Source organism: Cavia porcellus, unplaced genomic scaffold, assembly GCF_034190915.1.
Source record: "Cavia porcellus strain 051 isolate PalLab524CR breed Dunkin Hartley unplaced genomic scaffold, mCavPor4.1 scaffold_32, whole genome shotgun sequence".
Classification (NCBI taxonomy): domain Eukaryota; kingdom Metazoa; phylum Chordata; class Mammalia; order Rodentia; family Caviidae; genus Cavia; species Cavia porcellus.
In genome coordinates this window covers 30489523-30510131 of record NW_026947515.1, presented here as the reverse complement: position 1 = coordinate 30510131, position 20609 = coordinate 30489523, and the positions used below count along the sequence as shown (strand labels likewise).

Genomic DNA, 20609 nt, shown 5'->3' with positions numbered 1-20609 from the left:
CCAGCACAAGGTGGGTCCTGCTGGCCCTGATATCTGGGGCAAGTAGACACTTCCTTGATCCTTGAGCAAAGACCAGCCCTGCCCTGCTGTCCTGGACATGCCTCCTGCCTCTCTCTGCCCACCTCCTCTCTGTGAGCAGCTAGTGACAGATTCTAACAGAAACCCCTTAGCACTGGCACCCCAGGAAACTCCTGGAGCCTTCTGTGAACACAGCAGATTCCTGAACTCCAGTTCTTCCCAGAAGCACCTCCTTCCTGGTCTGGGACAGCCCTGCAGCTCTGTCTCCTCCTCTCCTGGCTCCACCCCTTTGGTCTCTCAGTTTTCTGGCTGGACAGGTTCAGAAGCTGGAGGCTGAGAAGCAGTTGGAGGTCCTGGACCCGTGGGAGGAGGGAGCAGGTGAGTAGCTGGGAGGGCAGGAGGCAAGGACTCAGGGGACCAGGGGCTCCAGGGGTGGGGGACCTGGAGGGGCCAGGGAGTCCCTAGCTATGGCACTCCTGGTACCCTCAGCACCTGTCACTCTACCTCAGAGATGAGCAGGGAGCCAGGCAGGTTCAGGGTCACTAGCCAGGCACGGAGCAGGCAGAGGGGACAGGACAGGCAGTTGGGGTGTGGTAGCTGAGGGACCTGCATCTCTGTGGGGGCCTCAGCTGGGCTCTAGGAACAGCAGAGGCTCACCATGCTGTCCTGGGACAGGATGGAGCTGCCCTACTGTTCCAGACAGGGCCAGTGCACTCCTGGACTCCTCACACTGTCTGCACAGATCCACGCACACCACACACGTGCACGAGCATATGCATACTCACAGGGTCACTCCCATGCATGTGCTCTCATGAGAAGCCCTCTGGTCCTGGGCTCTGCAGACAGCACCCTGGTGGGTTTGACGTCACCTTTGGTGGTCCTCAGGGTCAGCCGAGTATAGAGCTTAGTGTCCTGCTCCTGTACCACAGCTCTGAGAGCTCGGAGCCTGTCACAGGGACAGTTGGGCAGTGATGATGGTGACAGCTCACCACCATCTGGAGGAAGTGGCTGCCTGGCTCCTGAGCTGGCCCTATCTCTGCCCCTCAGCTCCAGACCCTGTGGCTGCCACCAGCTCCCCCTGCTCCAGGCAGTGTTGCTGGGCCCCGCTGCCCACACTGCCCAGCCCTCACAGCTGCAGCTAGTCCTGGCTCAGTCCCAGAGTCAGATGCCCAAACATAAGAGCCCCCAGGGAGCAGATGCAGGGCCTGGCAAGGGATCCCACCAAGACCCCGAGGAGCCCACATGGCTCACCTGGGCGTTTGGGGGGCATCCTGAGCCATGTCCCACTAGAGTGGGGTGAGGGGGCATGCAAGAGCCCAGAGCCTGTGCTGTCCCCCTCTTCCCTGCCAGTGTCCAGGCTTGAGGCTGTGCCTCAGCAGGGAGAGAAGCCTGAAATCTCAGTGGGTCTGGGTCAGGGTTTCCTCCAGGAGCTGTGCCAGGGCTTGAGCCCCTGAGGGAGCAGAGGCAGGCAGTGGGCCAGGCCTGCACCCTCCCCAGTAAGGTGTGGCCTGTCCATGAGTATTGGGTGGGAGAGCACCCCAGGAAGCCCACTGCTTCATGACCCATGCAGGCCAGGTCTGGGGCAGCAGGAAGGCCAGGGAGGGGACTGACCGCGGTCCATGGCCAGCAGGGCCGACGAGGAACGTGTCGAGAGTCCTGGCAGAACCTTCCAATATAGGAAAAATGTTCTGCCAAAATATCACCAGGGTGAGGTCCATGTGGACAGGTCTCACCAAGCCCAGCCTCTGGAGGAATTGCCCTGCCTCTTTCTAGAACCAGAACGGTTCCCAGCAGCACGGAACAGGGCTGAGCTGTTTCACTGATCTTGGTAGCTGCTGGTGAGTGCCACACAGAGACAGGAAGGCAAAGGTCACTGGCACCTCAGTGTGGTTCAGGGCTGATGTGGGCTGGTTTGGGCAGCTCGCAAAGCTCCTGCTTTTGAGAAAGTCCAGAATGATGGGAATGTTCTAGCCAGAAATCAGATCTAAGAGAAGATGAAGAGCTAGAGGGCCCCCTACCTGGCCAGGTGTCAGGATGGTGGCAAAGCTGTTCACCAAAACCATGGCACTGGCATCCCCTGGAGGACCACTTAGAGATGCCAGCCAGCAAGACCTCGAGGAAGGGGCAGTTCTGGGACAGGATCTCCACGAACAGGGATCTGCTCTCCCCCAAATGTGTGACTTGCTCTCCCCAAAATGACTGTCAGGTAGAGTCTAAGATCGGGTGACCCACAGGCTCCGCAGGACTTATGCAGCCTCTTGTTCATTTATGTTTGTTATTTTGAGACAGGGCCACCCTAAGTCACTGAGTTGCCCAAGTAAGCTCCTTGAGCCCTCCAGGGCCGGAATTACAGGTAGAGGCCAACATGTCGGGCCTGGCTGCCTGTTTTTTTTTGGGTTTTTTTTTGGATATGTTTTAAAACAAAACTGTGAAGCACATGGGTGAGGACATTAATACTGACAGTCTTTTTGTTCCCGAAAACAATGACTGACGGGGGACAAACACGCCTCCCCTCTGACAATGTGCTTCTTTAACATGCAAAAGTCACACATAAGGAGACAGATAATTCCTGAGAAAACCGGAAAAGGGTTAGCGAAGGGGGGGCTGCCCCTGCCTCCCAGCAGGGGCACCTTCTTCCTCCCCCTTTCCTCCATCGCTGGCTCTTTTCCAGGGGCACACATGGTGACAGAAAAAGCTGCCGGATGCAGTATAGCCTGGGAGAGGGCTTCACATTCAAGGGGCAGGCTAGCCAGCCATGGGAGACTCAGGGCACCCAGCTCCCGGGGCCCTGCAGTCTGAACTGCCCTCTTCCCTCAGCCCAGACTCAGGGACACCCCGTCTCTACGGGGTGGGAGCAGGGAAGGTGGGCAGTGCTGGCCTGGGTGCCCAGGGACCCCAGGGTAGGAGGGGCTCCACCCACAGCCCTCAGAGGCGTGAGAGTGCCCCCTTCAGCCCTGCTCACAACACCTGCCTGGAGACCCTTGCCCTCAAGCTCCAGAGAGTCTGAAATTCAAGATGCCTGATGCCCAGCCCTCCAACCAAGCCCACAAAACTGAAATAAAAACAAGATTTAAGCAAGGCATGGTGGCACAGGCCTGTAATCCCAGCACTTGGGAGGCTGAGGCAGGAATATTGCTATGAGTTCGAGGCCAGCCTGAACTGCATAGTGAAACCTGTCTCAAAAAGGCATTAAAAAAAAGCCCCACCTGAACTACACAATGAGACCTTGTCTCAAAAAACAAACAAACAAAAAAAAAAAACCAAACCCCAAACAACTCAAGAATCAGTTGAAGGTAAAGGGTCTCAGTCCCGTGACATTTCAGAAGGGCAGCTGGGGAGAGAGTGAGGGACCAAGGAAAGGATAGGAAATGAGAGAAGACCTGGGTACAATGCACAGGGCAGTGTACCCCGAGGATCGAAGGCCTCCAAGCCCAGCGTGAGCCCCGGGGGCCATGGGCTCTGGTTAACAGGACAAGCTGTAGACTGAGCCCTCGTGCACCATGCCGGCTGCTCCCATTGACCACTACAGCAGCCCATGGCCTCTGATCCCTGTGCTTTCTTTCTCCAGTGTCTACAGGACAAGGACCAGGGGCCCCAGAGGCCTCCTACTAACCGGCAGTCATGCACCCCTGTCCTTTGGCCGTTCCCGGCCTGGTCTTCCAGATGTTTGGTGCCTTCTTGCTCTTGGCCGCCTCCCTGAGTGCTCAGAATGCAAGTAGGCCAGGGGCTCTGCCTTTCTGCTGGGGGAGGGCCAAGGGAATCAGGCAGGGGGGATGAGAGGCCAAGGTGAGCCCCAAACCTGACCCAGGTCCCTAGTAGTGGCCAGGATCCTGGATAGGCTCTGTCAGAGAAAAGCAGGGCTGGTGGCCTGGGTGGGACCCACATACCCACCTCACACCCCACACCCTCCTGGTGGAGCACATGGGGGAGTGGACAGCAGGAGTCTCCTGCAGACTGGCTGGCTTGGCTCAGGGAGACAGGTTCAGGATTCACAGCCTGGGGTCATACCAAACCCCACCCCCACCCCCTGCTCCTGCCCCATTGGGAGTGGTACCGCTGATCCGATGAGCAAAAGAAGAGCTCGCTGTGTCCTTGGAGGCCCTAGCCCCCAGGACAGCAGCCAGCCCTGTCCAGGACCTGCCCTTGATGTGACCGTCCCCCCCACAGGGTGGGACAGGCCCACCTGCACGGAGGGCGTGGTATCCGCGTCCAGGGGTGGGCGAGCCGTACTGACCTGCAACAGCTCCAACCCCTTCGTCCATATCACTATCCACCTGCGCGCCCGCGGCCAGAATCAGATCATCTTTGACAAGAAGACCCCGGGAAACTTCTCCTGGGGAGCCTGGCAACTCGAGGTGCGAGGGGGCTGGGCCCAGCTGGTGATCCAGCCCACCCAGGATGCCCACGCAGGGCTGTACCTGTGGCATCTGCAGGGACTGCAGAGACATAACATAGAGACCAGGCTGAATGTCTCAGGTGAGGACTGGGGGAGGGCGGAGGAGGGCAGGGAAGAGGGAGGATCAAGGGTTTCAGAGAGCCTGAGGAAGAGACTACTTCCTCTTGGGCCCTGGGTTCCTTGTACCACAGAGACAGCCAGGGGCCCTTGCAGGCTAAAAGCCCCCCCCCCCCAACATTCTTTCCCTACAAAAGCCCTGGGGCTCCTTTTACCCTCAGGCTCTCCTGTCCCCTCCCATCTTTGAGTCCTTCAGCTTTCTCTGGCCCAGGTGGCAGGGGCTGCAGTGTGGGCGGGGTGGGGTGGGAGACCAAGGAGCCCCAGCTGGACTCCTGCTGCCTGGGGTGGGTGTGTGTCTGGGCTGGTCCCCATCCTAACAGCAGGTCTCTTCTGCAGAGCCCCAAGAGCACGAGCTAGAGCGGGGTCCCCTGCTGTCCACGTCTCCCTGGAGTGTTCCACCCCTGTCTCCAGGTAAGGCCCCGCTGTGGGCTCCTCTGCCTTTGGTGGTTCTGCTGCTGCTGCCCAGAGCCTCTCACCTGGCCCCTCTACCCCCGCCTCCCGGTGTCCCACATGGGTATCCTCACACAGAAGGGTGTGGGCAAGCAGTTGATAACTGTTGTGAACCTGACCAATGGGCAAGGTGAGGGTGCTGGAGATGCACATCCTGCCCCCCTTTCTTCCAGCACCTGTAGGCTCCAAGAAGCTGCAGGCTGTGCCCCAGGCCAGGCTGGGGTACAAAGTGGGAATCCCTGTGGCTGCTATCTTCTTGATCCTGGTGATTGCAGGCTTACTCAGCTGGCGCTACCACCATCATTCAACAAAATTTGGAGACTCATACAGGTAGGAAGCCCAGCACCTGGTACAGGCAGGCTGGGGTGAGTGTCGGGGTCTCCCTGAAGCCCTGGTCCGAGACTGCTCCAGCGTCCTGCAACCACAGAGGCCGGGGGGATGATGGGGTAGTGTGGAGCCCAGGCAGCAGCTTCCCCCCAGAGCCTCAGCAGCTATGACAAACAGGTCCAACCTAGGCCAGGCCCACAGGGACCCTGTCCCCAAACCCTCGCCTTGTCCCCGGGACAACCTGGAGGGCAGCTTGGGAGTATGGACTTTGGTCTCCCAAGACTCCTGAGAACTTACAATAGGAACAAAAACCTATTATTTTTCAGCCTAGGAGGACTGGGTCCAAATCCCCTGGATTCAGACCAAGGCCTGAAAGGAAAGGTTCTGGGTGTATATGTTCGTGTGTCATTGTGTTCACAGGTTGTGTGTGTGGTATGTGAGCTGTGTGCCCCATGCCTGGTTTTCTGTGTGCATGGGTCTGAGCTCCACCAAACCTTACCTCCCTCCCCAGAGTCCACGCACCAGAGTCCATCGAGAGCTGAGTATATGCACCAGGCGTGTGAATCACAACCCCTGCAGTTCACAGCGTGAGGTCACCAGCGTGGGGTGGCTGCAATCCAGCACTCTTTGGAGCCCAGGGCCATGCTCTGGGTTCCAGATGAGCCACAACTGCCACTTGGAAAGCTAGGAGGACCCCGTCCACTACTGTTGGGAAAGGAGAGCCTGCCTGCGTGCATGGACATTGCACAGGGGTCCAGAGACAGAGGACACTGAGGTGTGAGGAGGGTAGCCTTTTCTGTCAAAGGGGATATAGAAATCTCTAGTTTTGCAAAATCCTATTTTTGTAAATTGTACACATGCTTGTTTCATCATTCCTTAAAAAAACAACTTGAGACAAAGAGCTGCACACAGCCATAAATTTTTTGTGAATCTGTTTTGTTACAAAAGAGATTCCTGAGTCGCATAATCTGTCTGCCCAGCAGCTGTGACAGGGACACTGTGAGAACTAGCCAATCATGTTAGGCTGCAAAGCTTAGCTCTTACCAGCCATTGCGGCCCAGTGAGCCAGGGAAGAAAACCCAGTCCCTACTTGTTCCTGGGCTGGCTGGCTTTGTCGAGCCTGCCACACACCTTCTGCAGAGGTAAAGCCTTGCCAAAAGCTTTTCAAAAGTCTGGTTTCCTTGGTCCTGTTTGCAATATCGGAAAATTTATGTCCAACAAAAAGGCTGACATGGGAATGTGAGCTTCTCGGTCACTCGCACAGGGACAGGAGACAGACCCTGACCCCAGGCCCTCAGGCCCATTCTCTTATCCGCTCCTTCTGTTCCTTCACCTCTTTCAGTATCCAGAAACATCTCCAATGCCTCGGGATGCTCCCCACCCTCTGCCTCTTAACAGGGACTCTGGGAACCTTTCCTTCTGCCGGACCCCAAAGGCCCGGGGCCTCTGTCGGACCTCGAGCCCACAGTCGTCTTCCCAGAGCAGTAACAAGGCAGGCAAACCTGCTGCCAGGGATCCAGGGACCAGGATGGGAAGAGGCCCAAGAGCTGTGCTGTGCCATACCCACCACCAGGGGGCAAAGTGGGCCCGCCGCAGGGAGCTTCTGCTAACCCCAGCTTACCCCACCCCATTCCTCTTGGGCTCACATGTGTTTACCCGGCTTGTCTTTTTTATGCTAACTGTACCTTGAGTGTTTTCTTATGCACAAGAGAAACAGAATTTTTCTGGATGTGTTGCTACCGCAAATAGAAACACCAAAGGACATGCAGGATTTGGAAACACTGAACAGCTTTATTTTACACCAGTGGACCTGGCTCCCAACAACAAAGAAAGCCAGGCCCTGCCCTCTGGTGGGCTGGGGTTTACTAGGCTTTTACAGGCAGAAAGTACAAATCACAACTGTAGGTTTTTGATAGGGCAGGGCAGGTCCAGTGACTTTGGGGAACAGGTGGGTAACAGAAGTATGGATACAGAGCCAGGAAGTGACTGTGGGCATCTGCAAACAATGAGTGAGGAGGCTGTATTATTTGGGGCAGGTCGGAAAATAAAAATAGAAGAAAGGGGCTTTTCTGCTTTAGTGGGACATCCTGTATTTTGAAATACCCCCGTGGCAGCAATCTTTAGCCAAATAAACCAATTACCAAACCATCACATTTTGTTTTAGTGCAAAACAAAAAACACACAAGAAGCTTGCTCTGCATCTGAGGTTGCTCAGCCACTGACTCTTGAGAACAAGGCTGGCATCACAGTCCTTTACTCAATTCAGGCAGAAATCATGAACTGGCAAAGTGCAGCTCCATTACTGGCCAGACATTAAGGCTGTGGGTGCTGTTGCTTGTGTCAGAACTTGGGAGTCAGCTCTGCCAGTTGCTGGTCTCTGGAGCTTTTTGCATGAAGCAATGGCTTAGTGTTTACAGTTTTTTCTTTGAAACCACCACTCTGCCCACCCTACTGCAGACAGGAACCCCATGTAGATTTCAGAGGCCATACCACACTGGAAACACATAATGGGAGGATTTACAAGACTGCTTATTTGAAAAGGATCTGTGTCCCAAAACAGGGTGGTCAGTGCACTAGAGTGAGCCCTCCAAAACCAGCTGCTTACATAACAGCTGCTGGTCTGTGATGGTCTAAACCTAGACCTGCTGATTGGCCCAAACTCACTTCCACTGCTTGCTTTAAATTCAGGCAGGGCTGATATCCCCAGAGCAGAGTGCCTGGGGTCACTGACATCTCTACAGAACCTGAAAGAGCTGACCCAGGAGAGCTGCAGGAGAGCTCACTTGTCAGTCACCAGCTGGGGTCAGGGGAGGTTGGGGATGTAGACATGGGCCCAGACCCTTCCTTTTCTGACTATGCCACATCATGGGTGGTTTCCTTCTTGCTTCTTCTTCAGAAAAGTAGTGGGAGTGGGGGTGGGAGCCACAGCTCAAAGCCTGCTGCACCTCCTGTCAGAGTGGCCATGAGGCAACCCAGGGTAGTGGGAGAACACAGAGACCATTCCTCCTCGAGGACTGCAGGGGAGCAGAGGGAAGCGAAGAGGAGGGGCGTGGCAGCCCCCTCCAGACCCAGGAAAAGGAGAGGGTCGTGTTACCTTGCTTTGGCACTGCAAAGCTGAGGCCTGGGACACTGCCTGGTGGTACCCATGGCCTCCAGAACCAGGAACCAAGAGTCCCAAGAGACTATGACCCTGCACCCAAGGCAGATGGGTCAGTACCTCTTGGGTCACAGTGAGGTTCAGGTCAGGGTTTGGGGCAATGCAGGCCAGACCCCTCCCTCAGCTCCTAGCTGGTTCCCATGTGCACACTGGGCACAATTTCTGAGACTCCCCTGTGGTTGGAATTCCTGAAATCTGTCACTTCTTGCCCAAAATAGTTAAGAGTGGTAATGCACCTGAAGATCTGGTCAAGGTCAGCTTTAATATCCTGCAAGGGCACAAAGCTCTCAGACCCCGGCACAAAGCTCAGCCTGCAGGAGACTAGAAGGGACACTGGGGCTGACGGTTTCCTTCCTGGAGCTCCTCTGAGAGTTCACATCAGCCATGCTCTAGCTCAGGGTTTCATCTGTAGGGAGACAGGGTGAGCTCAGACTCGGGCAAAGGCCACGCAGCTCAAACACTACAGCCTACATAGCCTGCCACACTTGACCTCCACACACACTCTCACACACACACACACACACACACACACACACACACACACACAGGTATATACACAGACTCTCCCCTTACCCAGTCAGGCCCATAGGGGTTGAACCCGCTTCCCAGGGCTCCCCAGTCAGACACCTCCTGGGCTCAGAAACAACAGGTTTTGCCTCTGATGCAAATGCCCGAGAGCCCTGGGAAGAGCCAGAAGCCTGCACTCCCATGCCATCCTCCAGGCTGTCCTGGGCCCGAGGTGAGGGCTTGGGGACAGAGGGACCCTAGAGGCTTTGTGCTGAGGCCATGGGATTCCAGGCAGGCTGGGGCATCAAATCTGGGCACAAAGAGACTAAGGCTGAATTTCTTCCAGGGTGGTTGCCCCTCACCTGCCTTCAAGCAGGTGCAGGGCCTCCTACCTGGTAGAATCTCCCGGAACTTGGTGGCCAGCACTGTGTGAACACAATGATCCCAGCAAGGCCCAGGACAAGAAAGAGGACAGCCGCCACCACCCCCACTGGAGGCCGGGGTTCTAGAGTAGAAAGGTAGGGGGCCTCTGTCATCGTCACTGGCACTTAACCCTTCACCCTGACAGCCCCACACACTCTGCTCAGTACCACACAGCTAGGAGACCAGGGCAGGGGTGGAGGGGGCAGGGCGAGAGAAGCTCAGGAAGATAGCAGCCACAGGGATTCCCACTTTGTACCCCAGCCTGGCCTTGGGCACAGCCTGCAGTTTCTTGGTGCCTACAGGCGCTGGAAAAAAGCGGGCGGGATGTGCATCTCCAGCACCCTCACCTTGCCCATTGGTCAGGTTCACAACAGTTATCAACTGCTTGCCCACACCCTTCTGTGTGAGGTCACCCATGTGGGACACCAGGAGGTACGGGTGAAAGGGCCAGGTGAGAGGCTCTGGGCAGTGGAAGCAGAACCACCAAGGGCAGAGGAGCCCACAGCGGGGCCTGTACCTGGTGACATGGACAGCAGGGGACCCCACTCTAGCTCGTGCTCCTGGGGCTCTGCAGAAGAGACCTGCTGTCAGGATGGGGACCAGCCCAGACACACGCCCAGCCCCAGGCAGCAGGAGTCCAGCTGGGCGTATTTCTTGGCTGGCGTATTTCCTTGGGTCCCCGCCCTGGCCCACACTGCAGCCCCTGCCACCTGGGCCCAGGCTCTGGGCAGCAGCAGCAGAACCACCAAAGGCAGAGGAGCCCACAGCGGGGCCTGTACCTGGCGACATGGACAGCAGGGGACCCCGCTCTAGCTCGTGCTCTTGGGGCTCTGCAGAAGAGACCTGCTGTTAGGATGGGGACCAGCCCAGACACATGCCCAGCCCCAGGCAGCAGGAGTCCAGCTGGGGCTCCTTGGTCCCCCCCTGGCCCACACTGCAGCCCCTGCCACCTGGGCCAGAGAAAGCTGAAGGACTCAAAGATGGGAGGGGACAGGAGAGCCTGAGGGTAAAAGGAGCCCCAGGGCTTTTGCAGGGAAAGAATGTTGGGGGGGGGGGGGGCTTTTAGCCTGCAAGGGCCCCTGGCTGTCTCTGTGGTACAGGGAACCCAGGGCCCAGGAGGAGGCAGCCTCTCCCTCAGCCTCCCTGAAACCCTTGATCCCCCATCTTCCCTGCCCTCCTCTACCCTCCACAGTCCTCACCTGAGACATTCAGCCTGGTCTCTTTGTTATGTCTCTGCAGTCCCTGCAGATGCCACAGGTACAGCCCTGCGTGGGCATCCTGGGTGGGCTGGATCACCAGCTGGGCCCAGCCCCCTCGCACCTCGAGTTGCCAGGCTCCCATGGAGAAGTTTCCCGGGGTCTTCTTGTCGAAGATGGTCTGATTCTGGCCGTGGGTGCACAGGCGGATGGTGATGTAGACGAAGGGGTTGGAGCTGTTGCAGGCCAGCACGGCTCGCCCACCCCTGGACACGGAAACCACGCCCTCCGTGCAGGTGGGCCTGTCCCACCCTGTGGGGGGATGGTCACCTCGAGGGCAGGTCCTGGGGGCTGGGGCCTCCAAGGACACAGTGAGCTTTTCTTTTGCCCATTGGATCTGATCCCAGTGGTACCACTCCCATGGGGCAGGAGCAGGGGCAGGAGCACAATCAAGGCATGGGGATGTGGGAGCTGGGAGCTGGTGTGACCCTGGCCTGTGAACCCCAAACCTGTCCCCATTTACCAAGCCAGCCAGTCTACAGGAGACTCCTACTGTCCCCCGCCCCGTGTGTTCCACCAGGAGCGTGTGGGGTATGAGGTGGGCATGTGGGTCCTGAGGGCCATGACCCTGAGTCCCTACCGTCCTAGGTTGGCCGTCAGTGACCAAGACACCAGGGTCATTAAGGCTGCTCTGGGATGTCCCCAAGTGGCTTAAGCGATCCCCAGATCTGGAGGGCTGTGTCGGTGAAATCTCTGGGACTCTGACCCCCTGAGCCTCTGGTCCTTGAAGGCTTAGTAGGTATGTAGATGTTGCTGGGCAGTGCTGGGTCAGTGACTGGACTGGTGGCCCTCAGTCCTTCGGAGCTGCACCTTCCCTGGCCCAGGGCCCCAACTCCCAGGTTCCCCTTCCTTTGAAACCAGACATGTTCTTGGGTATCCCCTTGCCAGGGCTCTGACAGTGACTGCCAGGTACTCCTGGGGACACCTGCCATCTGTCATCCTTGGGAAAATGGCCTGTCCTTTCCCATCCAGGCCACCAGCCCTGCTTCTCTGCAAGAGCGCCTGGGGGTGCAGGGTCCGAGCTACTACTGGGGACCTGGGTCAGGTTTGGGGTTCACCTTGGCCTCCCACCCCCCTTCCTGGTCCCCTTGGCTCCTCGCCAGCAGAAAGGGGGATTCCTGTGGCCTACTTGTATTCTGAGCACTCAGGGAGGCGGCCAGGAGCAGGAGGGCACCGAACATCTGGAAGACCCGGCTGGGAGGGGCCATGGGACAGTGGCTCATGACTGCTGGTTGGTAGGAGGGGCCCCTGGTACTTGTCCTGTAGACATTGGAGGAAGAAAGCACAGGGATCAGAAGCCGTGGGCTGCTGCAGTGGTCAATTGGAGCATTTTAGCCTTGCCAGGGTCTGACAGCCTGGGTCCCTGAGTCATCTCTGCCAGTTGCACCCACGATGCCCAGGCCTCTGCTAGAGTCTCGGCTCTCAGTGCCCGACCCTGGCCCCTGGCCCGGTGCTCCATGCCGTATGAGGCACTGGCTCACAAGAATCCATGGGGGTCCTGGAGCTGAACTGTCCTCACTGTGCTCTTCCCTTGAGCTCTGTGCCAACTTAGCACAGGTCACCGGGACACTAGTAGCCTCCAGTCCCCATGCACCTCAGGCCATGGCCTCCATTCTGGGCATGGAGCTGCAGCTCTCCTTCTTCCACCCCTTCTCATCCCATGACACACCCAGGTCACAGAGCTCATTAAGGTCACGCTTGTTGGGGTGGCCCCTAGTTCATCTCATTCACTCATTCCCAAATGTGCTCACAGCATCGGCACCCGGAGGACATTCAGCAAGCTCAGGGCTCCGCGACCTGTACTGCTAGAGCCCTAGTGCCCACCCACCACCTCCTGGCTTCACTTGGGTACAGGTTAAGCCGTCACTACAGGCTTGGGTGCCGCCTAGGGGATTTGTGCAGAACACTCTGGGTTGTCTAGGTGGGTCCCTGGAGGTGTGACCCTGGGTCCTGTAGGGGTCCTTCACCTCTTCCTCACTGGTGCTGTTTCCCTGTACTGTTTCTGGGGTGCTAGAGTTGAGTAGCTTTTTTTCACCATCATAGTGTTTCTGCCTTAGTGTGAGCTGACCATGGACTGAATCCTCTGCAGCCATGAGCAAGCCAATCCTTCCTCTTGTAGGTGGTGTTTGTCAGGGCTTTGGTTCTAGTGATGAACAGCTGACAGATGCACTTGTGTTTTGAGATACAGATACAGATGCAGACGCAGACGCAGACGCAGGTACAGGTACAGGTACAGGTACAGGTACAGGTACAGATACAGATACAGATACAGATACAGATATAGATATAGATATAGATAAATATTGGCATCTCTGTATATTCCTAAAACACAGGGAAGCCTTCCTTGCCTGGTTTATCAGTATGACAGGTGCTGGTGGTTTCTGGTGGCTGGGCCCATCTCCTTTTGACATCTTGCCTGAAACTTAACCATTAGGGCCACCCAGCCCACATGGCCCCGTCCCAGGTAGAGGAAGCAGCTCCAGGTCGCTGCATCAGGAGGGAACACCCTTCCCGTAATACCCTTCCCATAGCACCCTCCTGACTCTTAGTCCCCCTTCCAGGGCACATTCAGAGTCCTCTCCCCAGTGTTCCCTGATTAGCACCAGGGAATGCTGAGGACTTGTCTTCCATGCCAGAAGGAAGCAGAGACAGAGACACAGACCAGCCAGGAGACCAGCCTCCTGCACAGCCAATTCCCTACCTGTCCATGAACCCTCATGAGCCTGTTTCCTGAAGGTCTTCCACTCCCACCTCTATGCACGCACACACATGTAAGCACCCAGGCGTGGTCACACAGAGGGCACTGGGGCCAGGGCCTGGCAGCAGAGATGAGCTTCTGAGAATCTCCAGGTCACCTCGAGAAACACACTATATGCAGCAGCACTCAAGCCATGTAGATCTGGACACACTGAGAGCCCTGAAGCCGACCAGTCCCTGATAAGCTGCACAACTTTGCACGAGAATACAAGGTCCCCCATGAAGGCTCAGTCAGCCCCAAAGTCAGGCTCAAGCCTGATCCATGATGTGGAACAGGGTGCAGGTGTACTTACCTGACACACCCCACAGCGTGCAGAATGCAGGCACCCATGCTCAGGGGGCCCCTTCCTGCAGCTCCCTGCAGCCCCACATGGTGTCTACTCCATATGCACTTGGCCTAACTCACGCCAACCCCCTCTTGGATCTTAGTTCCTGCTGCTGCAGCCACCCTTAGGGAAATCACCTTGGTAGGTAGTCACTGTCACTGTCACCAGCGTTGTGTTTCTCCAGGGCACAATGGGCATAAAACTATCACAGCAGAAGTGTCAGGGACACCTGAGGGCAACCTGGGCCATGTGTCAAAAGCTGGCCCCTTGACACCCACAGCACACTCCAGGAGCCCAGAGCCTGAGCTAGTCAAGGGGCTGCCTCAAATGCGAGGCTTTTCCTGTTGCCGACGCCAGCGGCGGCCCAAGGCCCTGGCCAAGGCTGCATCTCTCAAGCCCTGCCTGTGGCCCTCCTCCACGGAAGACCTGGATAGCCCCAAATCCAGAAGGGGGACCTCAAGATCACACCCTCCTTGCCTCCCAGCCGGCTTACTGCTTGGGCTGGTGCCACAGCCTTTGCCGCAGCCTGAGATGACAGCCAAAAGTCACAATGTGGTCACAGTCCTCTCTGGGGATGCCTGCTCTCTGGTGGGATCTGTGACTGACTGGAAGTGCTGTCAGCCTGGGCTCCTCACCCAGGATCTAGGTGGTGCGGGGCAGGCAACCTGGCATTGAGGTGCTGAGGGGAGCTGTACCGTGCTCACAGCTCCCCTCCACTGCTCAGGTTTGGAACTGAAAGGCCCTCCTCCCTTGTCCTCAGGACCAACTATGTTCCTCCTTTACTCCTCCCCCTGCCAGGACCAGGGAGGGCCTTCAGGGTGGGCAGGGCCGGGACTAATTTCTTTGTGCTACCTGCTGCTGTTGCGGGAGCCCCACCCTCACTAGGAGAAAGAGTGCGCCTGGGTCTGTTTTTTTGTTTTTGTTTTTTTTCTTTCCTGGGACTTTTTTTTCTTTCTTGGAGCATGAGTCACAGGTGGACATTCCATAGCTACTCAGCCAAAGGCCACACAGCCATCACTGTACCTGAGAAGTCTGTCCTCAGCTTACGTCTAGGGACAGGCCCAGCCCTTGCTTCCCTGGACTTTAGTCTTTACTTAGCATGGAGAGTTGCCCTTTGGCTAGTTCTCCAGCGGATTCAACATCTCTGTGGCCACACCCTAACACTCTGAGGGCCATCACACACACCAGAGTTCCTCCTGTCTGGGCTGCCCTGAACGCTCTAGATGGAGGGGCAGCTGGGTACAACTCTGTTCTTCCTGCAAGCTTTGCTGGCATGGTGGACCTGTGTGCCTGGTCCCCTGGTCCCCTGCCTCCTGCCCTCAGCAAGGTCAGCCCTCCACGTGGAGGCAGGAGGAGGGAAAGGCTGGAACTATCACCTCTCTCTGGGCTCTGTGTCCTCCATGTCCCGGCTCCTGGCTACACTTACTCCTGGGCTGAGACCCTCTCAGATCCTCCAGCCTGGGTGGTGCCACATCCTGCCTGTCACATCAGGGCCCCCTCACTGACCTCTGGCTCCTCTTCTTCCAAGAGCCTTCCTCACTGGCCCCTCCAAGTCTCCTGCAGTGTCTGAGTCCAATAGCTCAGACTTGGGGAGGGCAACACAGCCCTGGTCTGAATGGAGGCTGGGTAGGCCACATCCCCTTCCCACAGTCCCCCATGTATAGGACCGAACTCCTGGCACAGGCAGAGTGAGGCCTGGAATACATTATCCAGGGGTCACCCCTGTATGGGGGGCCAAGCCCCACAAATGAGCTGAGCCATTTTCCAAGGGACCCTGCAGGAAGCACTGCAGCCATGTGGATGGGGCTAGAACACCATTGTCCTCGGCCTGACATGGCTTTGAGGGGCTCGGGCAGGGCAGGTTGGTGACTAGGGTAGGGGAGAGCAGGTATTATCCATCTCTGCCTCCCAGCCCCCCTATCACCTTCCACCTTGAGGCTTCAGACCCAGTGGTCCAGGTCCTCTGAGCAGCAGCTAGCCTGGTACATGGGATTTGCTGTTTCCCAAGAGAAAACTTGCCTTGGTTACACTGGGCCCTCTCAGGTGGCCACACACTGCCCATCCAATACCCTCAGTTGCACTGAAATTTCGGATGAACCACCCAGCTGGGCCTGACGACACACACCTCTCATGCAGCACTGGAAGGCTGAGGCAGGCAGATTGCAAGTTCAAGCTCAGCCAGAGCACCTTAGCCACTTGCAAGACTGTCTCAGCTGCTGTAACTCAATGTGTCAGTACTAACAAACAAAGCCAAACAGCCAACCTCTGGCACGACATGGCGATATTTGGTACGGACACATTTTAAACAGATTTACTATCTGAAATTCAAAAGCAAGAGTGTCATGCATTCTGATTAGACCCTCTGGCCTTCCGTCTCAGTGTTGTTCTGTTGACTGCAGGAAGAAGCCCAGGGGAGTAAGATGCACAGCTAAAAAACAGAAAGAAGGAGGCTTGGGAAAGTAACGGGTGGCCACACAGCTCAGCGGGCCTTGGGGCGACAAGGCGTGTGGCACCCTGGCACTAGCAGGGTGAGTGAAAGACATCAGGTTTTCCAAACACCACCCGTGAAGCTGGCATCTGCACATCACAGCGGGAGTGGAGCCGTGGCATCTGCAGAGTCCCCACAATGACAAACCTCAGCCACCCTGGACACACCAGCCCATCACACCTAGGGACACAGCTCCCAGCTCCTTGGGCCTCTGGGCATACAGGCTGGTCACTGATTCATCTTCGGGCTGGGTACACTGGGAACAGGAATGCACAGTGGGTCCTCACTCCCACCAGCATCTGTGGGGGCCAGCACTGCTGTCCTGCCAACTGCAGGGAATGGGGAGAGCCACACACTTCCTAGACTACAGGAGAGGCTCAACAACACTGCCCAGGCCTGCTGCGGGCCACACTGTGGGACAGGCCCTGCTAGCTCCCTGCAGAGGCCAAGGCCTGTGAGGTCCGCCCGCTGGGGCCCCTGCACAGTTGACTCAGGAATGCCTTGAAGGGACCACAGAAGGGCAGCTAGGTTGCCCCGTTGGAGGCCTTGCCGCCTCATTCCTGACTCAAGCTCTCCCATCTGCCTGGCTGCACTGTCCCACTCCTGCTCTGGGTTCAGCAGCAGCAACAGCCTCAGTACTTGTCCCCCAAGGCTCTACAACTGGAGCACTAGCCTCTGGAATCCCAGGCCTCTGCCCAGGGCAGGGATTCAGTTCTCAGTGCCGCTGATGCTGACAGGGCAGTGGGGCTGAGCTGGTCGGGAGAGTACCTGGCAACCAACAGCAAAGAGACAAAGGGAGGGAGCTGAGAGCCGCGTTAGGGGAAGTCCCGCCCAGCACTTGTCTCCTCTGAGTGAATCTGTGTGTGCACGCTGAGTGTGTGTACGTGGTGCGTATATCGAAGGGGAATCCCCACAACAAGGCCGCTAATGAGAGCTCGCAGCTGGGAGTGCACTGAGTCTACCGGTGTACGTGAGCAAGACTGTGCACTTGCATGATCAAGATCTGTGAGGGCAGTGTGCAGAGTGCCCAGTCCGGGAGCCCAGCAATCCTCCTCTAGAGCAGTGAGGGGCAGCTCTGGCCCATCCTGGGGACACTACAGTGCCACCTCTGCTCTTCCTAAAGGGTAGCCCCCAAAGATTCCTTAGATCTGATTTCTGGCTAGAACATTCCCATCATTCTGGACTTTCTCAGAAGCAGGAGCTTTGCGAGCTGCCCAAACCAGCCCACATCAGCCCTGAACCACACTGAGGTGCCAGTGACCTTTGCCTTTCTGTCTCTGCGTGGCACTCAGCAGCAGCTACCAGGATCAGTGAAACAGCTCAGCCCTGTTCCGTGCTGCTGGGAACCGTTCTGGTTCTAGAAAGAGGCAGGGCAATTCCTCCAGAGGCTGGGCTTGGTGAGACCTGTCCACATGGACCTCACCCTGGTGATATTTTGGCAGAACATTTTTCCTATATTGGAAGGTTCTGCCAGGACTCTCGACACGTTCCTCGTCGGCCCTGCTGGCCATGGACCGCGGTCAGTCCCCTCCCTGGCCTTCCTGCTGCCCCAGACCTGGCCTGCATGGGTCATGAAGCAGTGGGCTTCCTGGGGTGCTCTCCCACCCAATACTCATGGACAGGCCACACCTTACTGGGGAGGGTGCAGGCCTGGCCCACTGCCTGCCTCTGCTCCCTCAGGGGCTCAAGCCCTGGCACAGCTCCTGGAGGAAACCCTGACCCAGACCCACTGAGATTTCAGGCTTCTCTCCCCGCTGAGGCACAGCCTCAAGCCTGGACACTGGCAGGGAAGAGGGGGACAGCACAGGCTCTGGGCTCTTGCATGCCCCCTCACCCCACTCCAGTGGGACATGGCTCAGGATGCCCCCCAAACGCCCAGGTGAGCCATGTGGGCTCCTCGGGGTCTTGGTGGGATCCCTTGCCAGGCCCTGCATCTGCTCCCTGGGGGCTCTTATGATTGGGCATCTGACTCTGGGGCTGAGCCAGGACTAGCTGCAGCTGTAAGGGCTGGGCAGTGTGGGCAGCGGGGCCCAGCAACACTGCCTGGAGCACAAGGAGCACAGGCAGCCACAGGGTCTGGAGCTGAGGGGCAGAGATAGGGCCAGCTCAGGAGCCAGGCAGCCACTTCCTCCAGATGGTGGTGAGCTGTCACCACCATCCTGCCCAACTGCCCCTTGTGACAGGCTCCCCAGCTCTCAGAGCTGTGGTACAGGAGCAGGACACTAAGCTCTGTTCACAGCTGACCCTGAGGACCACCATAAGTGACATCAAAGCCACCAGGGAGCTGTCTGCAGAGCCCAGAACCAGAGGGCTTCTCATAAGAGCACGTGCATGTGCCTGCTCCATGCCTGTGAGTGTGCATATACTCGTGCATGTGTGTGGTATGTACAGATCTGTGCAGACAACGTGAAGAGTCCAGGAGTGCACTGGCCCTGTCTGGAACTGTGAGAGACAACTCCAGTGACTCTCTTTGAGTCCAAAACAATTGCTGTGACTCTGATTACTTGGAGACTCATTTCCTTATACTGATATGTAAAAGGCTGGCTAGGGTATTTCCTTCGCTTCAGTTGGCTCTGAGCATTGCAAATAAGGCCAGCGAGGTGCTAATGTGCAAAATCTATAGCCATCAGACAGTCCTGTTTCCTCATATAGTGCTCTCCACAATACAGGATTGAGCACTCGAGATGTTAGAGCAAATAGCTCCGGGAATATCAACTGGGTAGGATAAGATAAGAGGCTATGACTCCCCAGAGCACAAGAGTTTGCATATCAGAAATCAAAGTGATAGCCCCCAAAACAATTCCACTGCTACCTTAATTGATGCCACTCTTGCACCTGACTAGTCAGCTCAAGTTACATAATTTCCACCATCCTCACTATCACTCATCCCTGAGCCACCCTCTTCTTGACAAGATAATAAATGCTGGGAGAGGCCTAGGATGGAGGCCTTTGTCCCCATGTCCTCACGAGGATTGGACTTAGGTCACCTTGGCTACCCTTAACTTGAAATCTGTCTTGGTGTTTTTACTCTCACCATGGATTGGATTGGAGGTGGTACATTGCAATTAGCTCGCTAGGATTCCAATCACGTCTCAATGGGATTACAAATATAACCTTTGGGATTGTGAGGAAAACTAGAAAAAGGATTACAGAACTTGGATTTGGGATGTATTTAGGTTTACAATATGGAACAGTGGGGCAGATCCATCCTGTCCCAGGACAGCATGGTGCCACCTCTGCTCTTCCCAGGGCCCAGCTGAGGGCCCCACAGAGATGCAGGTCCCTCAGCTACCACACCCCAACTGCCTGTCCTGTCCGCTCTGCCTGCTCCATGCCTGGCTAGTGACCCTGAACCTGCCTGGCTCCCTGCTCATCTCTGAGGCAGAGTGACAGGTGCTGAGGGTACCAGGAGTGCCATAGCCAGGGACTCCCTGGCCCCTCAAAGTCCCCCACCCCTGGAGCCCCTGGTCCCCTGAGTCCTCACCTCCTGCCCTCCCAGCCACTCACCTGCTCCCTCCTCCCACGGGACCAGAACCTCCAACTGCTTCTCAGCCTCCAGCTTCTGAACCTGTCCAGCCAGAAAAACTGAGAGACCAAAGGGGTGGGGCGAGGGGAGGAGGAGACAGAGCTGCAGGGCTGTCCCAGTCCAGGAAGGAGGTACTTCTGGGAAGAGCTGGAGTTTCAGGAATCTGCTGTGTTCACAGAAGGCTCCAGGAGTTTCCTGGGGGTGCCAGTGTTAAGGGGTTTCTGTTAGAATGTGTCACTAGCTGCTCACAGAGAGGAGGTGGGCAGAGAGAGGCAGGAGGCATGTCCAGGACAGCAGGGCAGGGCTGGTCCTTGCTCAAGGGCCAGGAAAGTGTCCATCTGCCCCAGATATCAGGGCCAGTAGGACCCACCTTGTGCTGGGGACAAACAGAGTGAGGCAAGCAGCATGACCACCCAGCCCCTTCTGTGCCCAGGGCTCAGTAGTGGGATGGGGAGAGGGTGGCATTGGGTGTGGGACAGGGACACAGAGCAGGGTGGGTGGTGGGCAGCAGGAAGCATGAGAGTCCCAGCCCTGTCCTGCCACCCCTGCTCTGTCCTGCTCTCCTCTGCTTCCTCCCCATGAGGGTCCTGGGCTTTGCAGACAGCACCCTGGTGGCTTTGACATCTCCTATGCTGGTCCTCAGGGTGAGCCGTGTACACAGCTTAGTGTCCTGCTCCTGCACCATAGCTCTGAGAGCTTGGGAGCCTGTCATGAGGGCCATTTGGGCAATGTTGGTGGTGACAGCAGAGCTGGTTGCCCTTGGGCCACTGAAGGAAGTGGCTGCCTGGCTCCTGAGCTGGCCCTACCTCTGCTCTCAGCTCCAGACGCTGCAGCTGCCACCAGCTCCCTGTGCTCCAAGGC

The 20609-nt window shown here is 57.0% G+C and overlaps 2 protein-coding genes across 4 annotated transcripts; one reads left to right on the top strand and one right to left on the bottom strand.

The window, feature by feature from the left end:
• The first annotated feature begins 244 nt into the window (after positions 1-244).
• On the top strand, positions 245-6215 carry LOC101787532 (secreted and transmembrane protein 1A). Its single transcript, XM_013147205.2, has 6 exons — positions 245-396; positions 3587-3733; positions 4186-4494; positions 4868-4942; positions 5155-5311; positions 5820-6215. The coding sequence occupies exons 2-6, from the start codon at positions 3640-3642 to the stop codon at positions 5848-5850; spliced, it is 666 nt and encodes a 221-aa protein (XP_013002659.1). The 5' UTR covers positions 245-396; positions 3587-3639; the 3' UTR covers positions 5851-6215.
• Positions 6216-7079: 864 nt separating this feature from the next.
• Positions 7080-19874, bottom strand: LOC100716339 (secreted and transmembrane protein 1-like). 3 transcript variants are annotated; one of them, XM_063242695.1, is made up of 9 exons: positions 19730-19874; positions 11781-11911; positions 10595-10903; positions 10175-10225; positions 9913-9963; positions 9365-9477; positions 9039-9145; positions 8702-8871; positions 7080-7304 (listed from the first exon to the last, which is right to left on the bottom strand). In XM_063242695.1, exons 2-8 carry the CDS (start codon positions 11872-11874, stop codon positions 8868-8870), a joined length of 729 nt encoding a protein of 242 aa, XP_063098765.1. In that variant the 5' UTR covers positions 11875-11911; positions 19730-19874; the 3' UTR covers positions 7080-7304; positions 8702-8867. The 3 variants fall into 3 exon arrangements, with proteins under 3 accessions (XP_063098765.1, XP_013002660.1, XP_013002661.1); XM_013147206.2 differs by lacking the exon at positions 9039-9145 and having other exon boundaries at positions 19730-19873; XM_013147207.2 differs by lacking the exons at positions 9039-9145; positions 9365-9477 and having other exon boundaries at positions 19730-19873.
• Positions 19875-20609: the final 735 nt, after the last annotated feature.

Excerpts from the sequence above, each read along its gene's own strand:
- LOC101787532 (XM_013147205.2), top strand. The coding sequence starts at position 3,640 with ATGCACCCCTGTCCTTTGGCCGTTCCCGGCCTGGTCTTCCAGATGTTT. Across the intron at positions 4,943-5,154 it reads TGTTCCACCCCTGTCTCCAG|CACCTGTAGGCTCCAAGAAG; the intron begins GTAAGGCCCCGC and ends CCTTTCTTCCAG. Across the intron at positions 5,312-5,819 it reads AAATTTGGAGACTCATACAG|AGTCCACGCACCAGAGTCCA; the intron begins GTAGGAAGCCCA and ends CTCCCTCCCCAG.
- LOC100716339 (XM_063242695.1), bottom strand. The coding sequence starts at position 11,874 with ATGAGCCACTGTCCCATGGCCCCTCCCAGCCGGGTCTTCCAGATGTTC. Across the intron at positions 10,904-11,780 it reads CCTGAGTGCTCAGAATACAA|GGTGGGACAGGCCCACCTGC; the intron begins GTAGGCCACAGG and ends ATCCCCCCACAG. Across the intron at positions 9,964-10,174 it reads CCTGCTGTCCATGTCGCCAG|AGCCCCAGGAGCACGAGCTA; the intron begins GTACAGGCCCCG and ends TCTCTTCTGCAG.